The sequence below is a fragment of the Podarcis erhardii genome, assembly GCF_964252035.2.
Source record: "Podarcis erhardii genome assembly, chromosome: 12".
Lineage (NCBI taxonomy): Eukaryota > Metazoa > Chordata > Lepidosauria > Squamata > Lacertidae > Podarcis > Podarcis erhardii.
Window position 1 is genome coordinate 41,217,791 of NC_138513.1, and position 13,361 is coordinate 41,231,151.

Sequence of the window (13,361 nt, forward strand, 5' to 3'; positions counted from 1 at the left end):
CAACTGAGCAAGCTCCCGTTGCTCTTCCATATTGGACATAGACATACAGTATGCCTATTCAATTTTAGGAAGAAAATCTTGTTGTATGGTGAAGCAGAGGCCGCTGTAAAATGCTGTGGTGGCTCCCAGTCAGAATTGAGAGGGTTGGTAGAGGAGTTCCATCTGAAATCTTGGCAACATTGTTTGGGATCCTATTTTAGATTAAAGTTTGTATGAAATTGTATTTCTTTTGGACACTTAGTGAAGTTCAACAGTAACAAAAATAATAATAAAAAGCCACAGACCATTTCTACATTAATATTTTGTATAAGACCACCCACTTGAATCTACCGACAGCTCCTCAACTCAACTGCATATATGTACATGTAAAAGACTATTATATTTTTAGTGAGTTGACAAACCATGAGCTTCCCTTCAAGACTGAATTAGCCCACATTTCAGTAGCTTTATGCTTGCATAGGAGGAGCTATTAAAAAGACTTAAAGGATTATAGGTTCAAACAGATTTCAACTAACAAGGGCAAACATATGCTACTTATTTAGAGGCAAATCATAACAATCCATCTTGTAATAATGATTCTAAAATTTGATAGAATAATTTTGGATTTTGACACTAGCAAGATGATGAAAGATTCAGTCTTGTTAGAAGGTATGTCTGTGACACATACCCGAGGCAGGTTATACTGCAAAGCAAACAGAAAATGTGACATAGTTCTGGATTATCAACCATAACAGATAAGACTGCAGAGGGCAGTGATATTTGCTATTCAACCCTAGTTGCATACCTAGTACTTCTAGGTACATAGAAGAGAACCTAGAAGGACCTTAAGATGTTTATTACACAGCTGACGCTTCAACAAATGATGGAGCAGTTCTTCGCCACTGTCCTGCAAAGTTCAGTAGGGAACATTCCCTTCTACCCGTTGTTGCAAATATATGACATTTGTCTGAAAACACAGGTGCTATTTACATTGAGGAAGCTCTACTTTTCCACAAACTAATTTTAATCAATAAATTAACCATTTCATCTCAGGGGCCTGGGGGGGGGGAAGGAAAAAAGGACAATCAGATCTTATATCTTTTAAGTTGAGCGGGAGCAGTTCCTGGGAAATCAAGTAAAGACTTCAGCAAAAGTGTGACTTTGATTTAAAATAAAAAAACAATTACACAGAATCACAGACTTGTAGAGTTGGAAGGGACCATGAGGGTCATCTAGTCCAACTCCCTGCAAAGCAGGAATTCATTTTGAAATTAGGAATAGCTGAGCAAAAAGCCAAATACCAAGACAATAGTAATATGCCTTACTATGTATATTTCAAGCATAAGGAAGATGAGAGACAGCTTGAAAGAATTTTGTTTTGGTTGAGTCAACTAAATAACCACCCATTTTCTTCAAAATGAGTATGAGCTGCATTCAAAGGTAGTTTTGCCTTAGTATAAAGAATATATTTCCAACCTATCCTAGTTCAAAAAATTAGAAGTAATGAAGCATAAAAATGAGGAATAAAAATTTGTTCTTTATTTTTAAAGAACAAAATCTGCTTACCGAAACAGCAGTTATTCTCAAAGAATCTATGGTTGAATGTGTAAAAAGATACCACAATATTGGTCCAATTTCTCCAGTAATAAATCCCTGAGCATAGGAAGAGAAGGTGGAGCATACATTTTCAACAATCTTTGCTGCCATGTGGTTTATAACTCGTTCTTCCTAGAAAGAGAGAATTTTTTAAAAAAATTAACTATGACTAAGTAAAAATTAAATTCAAACTATAGCAACTGCTGATTGATACAGGGAAGGACTGCATGTAGGAAATCCCTAGGGCATGATTTTCCATACCTCTGGATAATAATTTATTTCTATTTTTCCCATAAGGGCAGATTCAAACCGCTTTGCTTCACATGTTATTTCTACAGTAAAATGACTCCCACTTATCAACTGTTAATGACGCATCAACTCTAGTTTACTACACCAGTTCCTAACAAAGAAGTCCACATTTCAACAAGTTGGAATGGATTATCCTAAAACAAGTGGGTAAATCAGACATTTTAGCATTGCTTTGCCATACAATAATCCTAGGATTATTTTGTCATTTCTTTGTCTCATAGATTCCAACAAAAAGGACACATATGGATGAAGGAAGACCACGTCTCTTTGGCACTGGAGTCTTAGAGCTATTTGTGGGAAAGAAGAGGGAGGAAGATATATTTTTAATTAAATAAATTATTTTATAAACCTGCTTCCCCCTTTTAGTTTTGTTCTGACTGTATTTATTTTAACCATATGATACAGCACTACAAATTGCTGTGAGCCATTCCCAGTATGACTGTATTGTTGAGAAACAATAGCCACCAATAAAAAGGGGGGGGAGTGAGAAAGAGAAAGTGTTTAATATTATGAATCTTTATTTAAAGTGTAATAATTAAATCACTTGGGGTTCTAATTTTGCTTTAATTCAGCACAAATTAAAACTATTTTCAAAACAGATCAAAACCAAAGTAAAAAATTAACAGATAGCAATTGTTACTATAAATAATATATCTCCAGCAACATAAGGCAGTAATTTAGGTTATGTACAGTCAAATGTATTCCTTAAGGTTCTCTTTAGTTTGCATATGGCAGCCAACGACAAAATGAAGCATGCCCTGGACCAGATAACCATAGCATCTTGGCTGGAAAAGGGTCATGGATTGTCACTGCGTTTCATGAACTCAATGAGGCTGTCAAACTAATTCAATTTGCTGCCACCTGAGATAGGCTCTCTTAAGCCCCTCTGGGATCTATTATCAAACAGTGTATACGCAGGAAGATTGTGCCGTTTTCTGCTTAATTAGCTTCTGGAAAAGAAGTCTGACCTAAACTAATATTTGGTCTCTTATACTGAAGGGTTCCTTTTGTCGTAACATGAGCATATAAGCTACCCTGCTTGACAAAAATGAATCTGTAAGACATGATTATATAGCTTTCCTCAAACCTTTAGTCTGTCCTGTACAGTTAATAAACACCGACTAAATAGAATGTTCAACTTACTTTTTAATCAGATTCTAGTTAATACTAATAATCAAATTCAGGAAATATTAAACACCTATTAGTTAAGCAGAAGTTAAAATGTTCAAAACAATCACATATTTTACCTTTACCTAATAGAGCCCTGGGTAAAATCAGACCACCTGCTTCTCATGATAGCTAAGAAACGTAAATGCTGTAGGGAATGGCATGGCACCACCTAATTGTTCACAACAACTGACAAATATGTCATCCTGAAGGATGAAGTTAGGAGAAGGGAAGCAACGGTCTGTTCATCCTGCCAGCAGTCCAGCTCTAACTATCATGGCATTCTAAACTCAGGTCCAACATTGGCAGTGGGCATAGTCAGGGAGGAGGAGGACAGGTGGGCAGTGGTAGTGGCAGCGCCTTCACTTCTTCCATATCATTGCCAGACTGCCCTCCATAGGAACAGAAGAAAAAACCCCAATGGACCAGACATAGCTCCATCTTGCCCTCTCTGACAGTGACCAGACAGATACAGTGGTACCTCGGGTTAAGAACTTAATTCGTTCTGGAGGTCTGTTCTTAACCTGAAACTGTTCTTAACCTGAAGCACCACTTTAGCTAATGGGACCTCCTGCTGCTGCTGCACAGCCGCTGCACGATTTCTGTTCTCATCCTGAAGCATAGTTCTTAACCCGAGGTACTCTTTCTGGGTTAGCAGAGTCTGTAACCTGAAGCATATGTAACCTGAAGCGTATGTAACCCAAGATACCACTGTACTTCCAGAGAAGTTCCAGTTGCAAGATGGTGCCATCATTTTGTACAGTTCACTTCCAAAGTCACTTACACTAGTAGTCATCACCACACCTTGTATTCCATATCTTAATTGTGTGAAAGAACATATTTTTGTCTCTTCTGAATCTACTGTCAATCAGTTTCATTGAATGACTTTGACTAGAGGGAGGAAATGTTTTCTAATCAGTTTCACCATGGTAGGCATAATTTCATAAATGTCTATCATGTCCCCACACAACCATCGTTTAAAAATCTCATTTGTCATTGTGCTGCACATTCACCAATTTACAGTACAATCCAAATCAAATCTACTCAGAAGCCAGCCCTGCTGAGATCAATGGGACTTACTCTGGCATAGGGCCATTCTTAAAAGCTCTTTGGGAAAAATGAAACATTTATTTCTGTTTCCCTGTTCAATACCTAACAATGGTGCCACTAGAGGGAGACGGGGGCCTTTTCCAAAGGTACAAAGGACCTATGTTTCTTTTCTCCAGTGAAGCGCTGGAACAACAGGAGACCCTAGTACTGTACACTAGTGATGCCCTAAAGAGCACAAATGCTGTTGAACGTGTGTGTGTTTGCTGAGGCTGTTTCCCCACACACATTCTGTGCCTGTGTGTGCAGGATCTTGTCTGTTCCTTTCTTCTGTTGTGTGTGTAGATGGAAGCTGAATGTCTGCCCATCTTTCTGCTGAATGTGTGCATGCACATGAAGCAAAATGTGTTGATATCAGAGTATTCACATATGAAATGAGCTCTGGCTGGTATGCAACTCTCAGAAAGGTGGCAAATCCTTAAAGTGGCCATCGAGCCAGAAAAGGTTAGCCTTTTCATTCACAGTGACATTCAAGTCAAGCCTCCTTTTCCCGGTTATATATCTTTAGATTACCGTATTTCTAATGTCTAGCCAATGATTCAATTTTATTGCTTATTTCATCAAAGCCTTAAAATAAAAGGCATTCTAACAGTAACTGGGCCCATGATAGACTCCAGAGGAATTCTACTTTTGGATTTTAAGAATCCATTCAGATATTCAGAATAATCCAACCATTCCCTGTTATTTGGATATTATCTTTCATTCATACAAATATGTAAATTATAAAGAAGTTTAAAGACTCTCTCAAGGCATTTAAAAATGTAGTATAAACACCAACAATTGGGAAACACGGGCCTGCGAGCTCTTCAGCTGAAGAACAGCCTTTACCAAAGGTGTCATGGTCTTTGAAGATGCCCATCTTAGGACAAAAGGGAGAATTGTGCTAAGAGGAAGGCACACTTGGCAAACCCTCATGATGATCAACTCCCATCCAGAAACCTATGTCCCCACTGTGGAAGGACGTGTGCATCCTGAATTGGCCTTCACAGTCACTTACGGACTCACTGTTATGACTGTGTTCATGGAAGACAATCTTACTCGACTACAAGTGATTGCCAAAGAAGAAGAAGAAGAAATATGTTTTGCTTGATGTTTTTCTTCCTATAAGCATTTCACTCCTCCACATTTGCCATGGGCATTAGTAATGCCAGCTGGCCTCATGAAAATAGCAAATGTAGTCTTCTTTGTGGCTTTAATCCAATGTTTTCCATTTTATATAATCTTGGGTTATAAATTAAGGAAATTATCCCCAAACCAAACACACAAAACAGCAAACCAAAATTAGTTGAACCCAACCCAAAATGCCATTCTAAGGATATGACAACTGAGAACATAAAAAACTCATCAACTAATGTCTATAAAAACAAGTAAAAGAATAAAACTTGCCAAGTATAAAACTAAGAAATTGTATTTGTTGTCAAAGCTTTCCTTTAAAAAATACTGTAACTTAAAATTAACCAGCTAATTTTATTTCCAAAATCAAAAGATAATTTATAAATGCTAAGCATATCGGAGAACTCTTTTTCTCCCTTTTGCACTTTCTTCTTCTGTGGGTCATGGTGTTATGATTATTTAAATTCACGAGCAATCCTTGGTTGATAAGGCACTGCAGTGCTGCAGGCTACAATCCTCACACAATGCCTAAAGGGTTATTACAATAGAGAAATTCTATTGAGAACAACAAAAGAAACTTACCCCTTCCCGAAGGCACCTCATTAGCACAGTGTAAGCAGCTGAAGGAAGGGCCCAGCATTCTCTGGGGTGCTCCTTTTTCCCTTCCTGTAAATGATGTGGAAGGGCCAGAAATGAAGTGAACAGTATAAATTATGTTAAATCTTTATGGGGGGAAATGCAATTTTATACGCACACATTCTCTATGAACCTGTCTGTTTTTAAATGATGCCTCTTATGTCACTGCATACACATAAGGAACTGGTTTTGCTCAATATGTTACCTTTAGTCACAAATTAACAACAGTTCTGCGAGCCTTTTAAATCAATGGTATATTTATTTTCAGATCAGTTACATGTAGGCAGAAGCAGCTCCTGGACCATTTTTATATTTTTTTTAACTTTGAGCATCTGAATAGACAGGTTAATATCTTAATATTTCCCACTGCCCTACCCCAAGGCAATTACTTGTATCTCTTTTTCGGTTTGCAAAGACTATGCAAGGGAGATCAGAGTACTAAAGGGTTCTGCAACAACAGAAAGAAACAAGACAGTTGTGAGAGCTTCATTAACTATGAATTCTGAAATCAATCACTGGACCTTTGAGGCAATTCATAAACTTATCTAGAAAGATACAATATAATGTTTCTTTCCCTGTTTGCAAGGAGCCTAAGCTCTAGTTGAGGTTCTCCATTCTGCATCCCAAGGTTCCTCAAAGGCTTTGGGGAAGGGAACAGAGGCAGGCTTAGCTATTGCTGCATGAAAAGCTTTGGTTACTTTCAAGGGTTACTTCCAAGGGATTCAGTGGGGGCTGTCTCTTCCTTTGGCAATTGCAGCACCCAACAAGCTTTTTAAATAAAGGCATAAAAACCTGAGCAAAGAACACCCAAGGTTGGTTCTTAACCTCAGTCACTTCATCTTCTGAGAGCTCTCCCTCTTTCTTGTCTGGGTTGAACTGGGAAGACCCCAATTCAGTCAGTTCCCTAGAGGACACCCACTAAGCCCCAGTGGCACCCTGAAGCTTGGAGGGATTCGGAGTGCGAGTATGAGTGACGTCTCCTGTGGAACTACTGCCTGAGTGGGAGGAACAGATGTCTTAGCCTGTTTGGGTGGCAAGGGAGGGCCATCCAGAAAAGGCTCCTAGGACCCAAGGTGTGAGAGGAAAGAGGCAGAACATCCAGCTTTATCTGGTGAATAGCCCCTCTTTCCCCTATGCCTGCATGTGGACCACTTATGCTTGCATTTACTCTTATGGTGACGAAGCAAGCTGGTCCAGGTGTAAAAAACCCCTGAGGGAATCATTAATATCTGAAGAGATAAAGCCCTTTGTCCATTAAGGCAATGTTGGGAAATTTGCTGAACTAAGGAAGGCCTCATACTCATCTCCGCCTGTTCCAGTGAATAACCTGGAGAATCACCAAAGGCCACTTTGCCTGGGATCTCCAAATGTATAGGCCTCCTCCGTTGGGAGGAGAGAGGCTGTCCTGCCAAGGCGAAGTCATCTTGCATGCAGATGCAGCGCAAAGGCAGGAAATCAATGCGACTGAGCACACTGCTGTCGCTGCTCCAACTCCCAATTGGTGCTGGGACCCGAAGGTGCAGCAATAAGGCAACCCATCAAGGCAGGGAGAGACCACAGAGAACATGAAAGCCACTAGACCAACAGGTGCAGCGATCACCTCTCTAGGAGCTGTTGGGGCCTCCTGAAGAAACGCTGAGTTGTTGAAACAAAATGACGTTCCTGCCTTTTTCGAAAAAGGGCAGGAAATACAAGCTCCTGGCCCTATTGCCTCTGTGGACTCCTCCTGTGCCTCCCCTCCCTGCTGCCCCCTACACTCTTCCCTTCCCCAGACAACCGGGGGTGGGGGAGAGAAAAAGGAAGAGAATGAAGTGGAAATGAAGAAGCTTGTGGGGGAGCAGCCAACAGGAAAGCACAGTGAAAAAACTCAGAAAGATGATCTAGCAAACCGGATGAAGGAGAGAACAAGACAAAGGGAAAATCTACATAAAACAAGCACTCAGGCAAACGGTTCTTTCCACACACACAGAGAGACATGAAGACCCAACCATCCCTTGCAGTAGGCAGGGTTGGAATGACTACTCCACTCTGGAGAGGATATTTCAAGTTGAAGACTCTGCCGGTGTCTAGTAGGGGGAGTCATTCCTATCAGGAATGGCATCCCCCTCCATCTGGTAAATCTTATCTTCTCCATTTGTCTCTCAACTACGGTAATTCACAGTCTTCTATCTACTTACAACTACTTACATCTATAATATGCAGCTGGAAGCCAAAAATGAAATATTTTGGTCCTACTTTGGTGCTAGGTTCCTAAATGACCACACCAAAGTCGCATGATAAATTTTACACCAGGCTTACATTTCATAAAAAAAGCTGCTCACATATTGATTGCAATGGTGTAGAAAACAGAATACGTTCAATAGACCACTGGAAGTGGAAAATCTGAGACTTAATGGTGCTGAATGAAACAATACAAATATGGGAAAGAAGAATCTAACATAAGTATTTCAGGGGGGGGAAATGGTTCCTTTTATTCTTTACTGAAATACAACAGAATATGTGAGCAGCTCATGTTGGATACTGTAAGAAGATGAATCAAATGTATTTTTGCTGTAACTGTAATTCTATAGATTTAAATTTTAAAAAGCAGACCAAAAACATGATCTTCCTAAAACATATTTAGGAATATGTATGTCATAGCCATATCTCTTTAAGAATGAGCACACTTTCATGATCATCTACAGACCATAACTTGCATAATGGATTAGACAGTTTGTGAAGGTGACTATGGACTTTAACACAACTGCTGTACAAATAATTAGATGGTTTTTCCTATGCTCTTAAAAGCTTGGACAAAAGATGAACCAAACTGTTTGATAAATATTTTCTATTTCTGTATTTCACTGTATTTTATTTCAATTATAGAAACAAAGCTAGAGAGGTGAACAACCTCTCAGTTTTCAGAGCATAATGGAAGTATGCTCAAAATGTAAATGCAGTTATCTTATGTTCATATGACTGCTTCATTTTTATTCAGGCTTAATGCCCTCAGCCAGTGACCTTAGGAACTGACTAGAAAACTAATATAGGAACTTCTAGAAATGACAGTTAACAGATATGTCCCCTGGGGAACTAGACACCACTTCTCTTTAGGCTTTACTTCCATTCTGAAGCCATCTAAGGGAAAACAATTTATATTATAATCAGGAACTAAAAACCCATGCATCTCTACTGATAACTATTATCTGGCTCTGTAAATAAACACTCCCTCTTGTTCTACAATGTAAGAAAATAAAAGGGAGAGGCAACTTAAGTATGCATGGAGGGAATCCAAGAATACCAAATCAAAATTATTTTAAGACCCACCACCACATTTGTATATAAACTTAACAGCTGTATGACAGGGTTATGTCTTCCTAAGACAGATAATTTATGACATCCTAGCTAGCATTTGGCCTTAGGTGTACTGTACTAGAATCTAGATGAGGAAAGTTACCTGGGGTAAATTTTGTTATGCTTCTTAACTTCACTGTAATTTAGTGAAATCGAATGTCATTCAAACAGGCCTCTGCTCATGCAATGAGATTTATCTTTCCCTTGTGTGTCCCCATATCTGTTCTGGAGGGAGTCACCAACCCTTAAGATGAATTTTGATGGCACATTTGGGGTTGAAGGGGGAAGAGGAGAGAAAGAGGAAGTCTACTCAGTCCTCTATGCCTGTCTCCACCCCCATTGTTCAGCCCAGACACTGAGATCCAGCGCAGAGGACCTTCTGGTGGTTCCCTCATTGCGAGAAGTGAGGTTACAGGGAACCAGACAGAGGGCCTTCTCAGTAGTGGCGCCCGCCCTGTGGGGGCGGAAATGTGAAGGAAATAAGTAGCTATCTTATCTTTAAAAGACATCTGAAGGCAGCCCTGTTTAGGGAAGTTTTTAATATTTAATGCTGTATTGTTTTTAACATTCGATTGGAAGCCGCCCAGAGTGGCTGGGGAAACTCAGCCAGATGGGCGGGGTATAAATATTATTATTAGTATTATTATTATTACTCCACTTGCACACAGATAACTGCACCCACTGTCTTTGGTTCCTTCTCTCTTTTCCCAAGACCTTTATCCTTGTCTTACAAAACACTCATTTTTCCCCCAGTCTCTTCACTGCCCAGCTCACGTTTAACACAGTGGAGTTTACTTCTGAGTAAACATGCACAGCATTGCACTGTCAGGGCAGTCAAATTAGTAAGTTAATTATTATATGAATACAATGTTCAATGTAAAAATTACCCAAACCACAAGGAATCTGTATTCATACCATAATTTAAAGACTCCATGTAAATACTTGCAAATGGGGCCTGGCTCTCAAGGAAAACTTTTGAATGACTCAACAGCAGTACTGTATAAGGAATATTAATTAATAAAGTAATTTAATTGGTCTAGCCATATTAACTGTGACTAATTTCCACTCTCCTTCACCCACCTCCTGTCTGGAAACTGGTAACAAGTATACCCCAGCACTTTAGGATAAGATGTAACTTTCTGGAAATTTTAGGGAAAGGCATAAGACTCTTACAAGAGGCTACAAGCAGTGACTGCTTTAGGCGTGTCCAATTTGTGCATGACCACACATCATTCTGAACCTGGAAAGGGCCTGAAAATGTCACAAAAAGGGGTGGAACAGGAATGGGGTGGAGGTGGAACAGGGTGTTTGCAGGTTTTTCAATGGTGTTTCAAATATATGTGATTTCACTTAAAACACACAGAGCCTTGGAACGCAACTCCCCGCATAAATAGGGAGTTTCCTGTAATTTAAACCTTTACGAAACCAAATCCTGTAACATTTCAAAGGAATACAGCCTAAAAAGTCAGAACAGTCGTCTTTCTATATAGCATTTTTAATAGGATAATTCAAAAATTCTACTTTTAAGAATGGGCTTAAAAGCCCATTTATAGGTGCTTTAAGAGTAGGACATGTACCATTTTGGTTACATTCTCTGTTTGCTCTAAAATGTGGGTTTTTAACTCTATTTTTTGTATTTGCCATATTTATAGGATGCTGAAAATCACTATAAAAAGGCTAGCTGTTAAAATTATTCTTAAGACACGTCAAGATGAAACTTTTGAGATATGCAAGGCAAACTTAAAAACAGGCAAATGCAGGAAGGGATTTTTTTAGACACGTCTGATATGTGTGCAACCACACACGTGTGCATCACACTGAATCTGGAAGTGACCAAGTGTCACAAAAAGGTGCAGAATTGCGGGGGGGGGGGGGAGCCAAACCAAAGTGTTTGCAGGCTTTCTCAATGGATGCTCTGATTATACACAATTTCATGCAAGCGCGTAATGACTCAGAACCCAACTCCCACACAAATGTCTGTATCTTAAAATTAGCATATTTTGCTTATCTCCTATAAACTGAAGAACAAGCTATACTTCCAAGAGTTCTATTATCTCTATTTATTTCCAGCTGCTCACTTGTTTGTTTACTTTTGCAAATGTAAGATATTTTTATACAACTGTTTAATTTACCTGGTTGGCCACAAGATAAAGCAGTTCTCCAAGGGTAGGTAAAAGGCACTGTTTCAGTTTGCTGTTCCTGAAATTTTCTCTGATCAGTTCCGTTAAGAGTGTGACTGCCTGGAACAATGAATACATTATTAGCACAAATGGGATACAGCAGGGAAAAGCATGATAACTATGCAACTTTTCAGGAAGGAAAGTAAAGGCTACAGAAAGCAAAATAAATTTTCTCTGGTAGTTTCTGAATGCCTTTCTGCAAAGGCACAGATTATCATAGCCAGTGCTTTTTTCTAGGAGGGGACACAGGAGAACGCATACCCCTAAACATTTTGTGAATCTAACGGGAGAAGAAACTAAAAAATTTAAAAAAATTTAGTTTCTTCTCTAGCACGGTGAATTGTCAGTTCCATTGCTATCCCTGATGGCGGCCTCACTTCCTGTCACAGTGTTTCCCAAGTCTCAGACGGAAGCAAGTGTTTAATATGTAAAGTAATTTATTATCACTGCATATACCCTCCTCTCAATATTGTATATTACCCAGTGAATCTAACTCTTTATTATTTAAAAATGTGAATTCTCTGCCTGGGTAGAATTTCTATTTTTGAAATGAATGCTCTCATATTATTATTTCTTATATTAAAATTTCCTGTGTTTTCACACAAATTTCAAAGAATAGCAAAATGTTTCTGTGTTTCATATGAAAAAGGAAAAGATCTGAAGTCATAGCTCATATACTTTATAAACCAACCAAGGCTGGGATGTTAGATTTTCAGAAACATTAAAACTTACGACAATATGAAATTATTGTTTACTCATAATAAGATACTAATTGAAGAACAGTTTGGAACATGAACTGTTTTTTGTTTTGTTTTTAAGGAAAAAAGCCAACCTATTACAGACTAAATATAGAATGGTTTGAAGGAAGGCAGATTCAAGAACTCTCTTATAATCACACAGAAGGCACGGGCGGAGAGAATGTAAATTTGACTACACCTCACTGTGGGTAAAAGGCACATGCTAAGATTGTAGGTAATCCGGACCAGTTTATTTTTTATTTTTTTAATCACTTAAATACAGGCCAAATGCAATCCCAATCGTAAAATGCTACAACATTATTTGGGAAATGGCCATTATTTCAACCAAAATACACTTGAGTGACTAGAACACCATCTACTATATAGTAAAAACATAATTATATTGTGTAATATGCATCCCTGCCTAGTGTACATTGAGTCCCCAAATTAAAAATAGGATTCCCTCTTCATCACCCTTGTATTTAATTTTAATATCCAAGTGACCTCTAGTGGAGGTTTCTATAACAATACACTGATCTGTTGAATACCTTTAAAATTACCGAATAAAGATCATGAGAGAAACATTAGACCCTTGTGACATATACCCATGGCCCATCCTCTTTCCATCCGTCTTCTGCTGTCGGCACACAGCTTTCACAAATCCCAGAAATGAATTTTATCCAAGCCATCAAGTTTATTGTTGATGTGGCTATCAACCTTTATAAGATTTTAGTTGTGAAGAACTTAGAAAAGAAATAATATTCTAAACTATTTCATTCAGTTTTCAATCCCTTCCTTAGACTATTAAAATGTTCAGTTCTGTATCTCAGTACCTTTGCCAACTCTAGAAATGAGAGAAGCGTAATATTCATATTCAAAAGTTAATTTCAGATGGTTTAACCAACGCCAAAACTAAAAGATCCCCAAACACTAAGATTTTCTTAGGACATTTTGTAACTTATTATTAATCACAAAACAAATCTGATCAAACCCCACGAATTACAATTATTATTATTGCTATTGTTACTGATTTATTACCCATCCTTCACCATGAAGTCCCAGGGCTATTATTACCCCTCTTCTATTATCCATACCAGGTCGTTCATCCACTGCTACAAGATTACTAGACCAAGATTACCAAGTGAAGCAAACATGGCAAAAATTTTAGCTGGGGCAATTAGAGTTAGCTCTACTACCTGACTAA

At 38.6% G+C, this 13,361-nt stretch overlaps 1 protein-coding gene across 5 annotated transcripts in view; it reads right to left on the minus strand.

Moving 5' to 3' along the window:
- Positions 1-13,361, minus strand: part of ULK4 (unc-51 like kinase 4) — a gene marked incomplete at its 3' end in the record, with an annotated part of 163,482 nt that overhangs the window by 125,168 nt on the left and 24,953 nt on the right. For all 5 annotated transcript variants that reach the window (XM_081881893.1, XM_081881895.1, XM_081881892.1 and 2 more), the window contains exons 18-20: positions 11,373-11,480; positions 5,854-5,937; positions 1,546-1,707 (exon numbers count right to left, since the gene is read on the minus strand). In XM_081881893.1, coding sequence (XP_081738019.1) covers positions 1,546-1,707; positions 5,854-5,937; positions 11,373-11,480 — 354 coding nt within the window. The remainder of the gene's footprint in view (positions 1-1,545; positions 1,708-5,853; positions 5,938-11,372; positions 11,481-13,361) is intronic.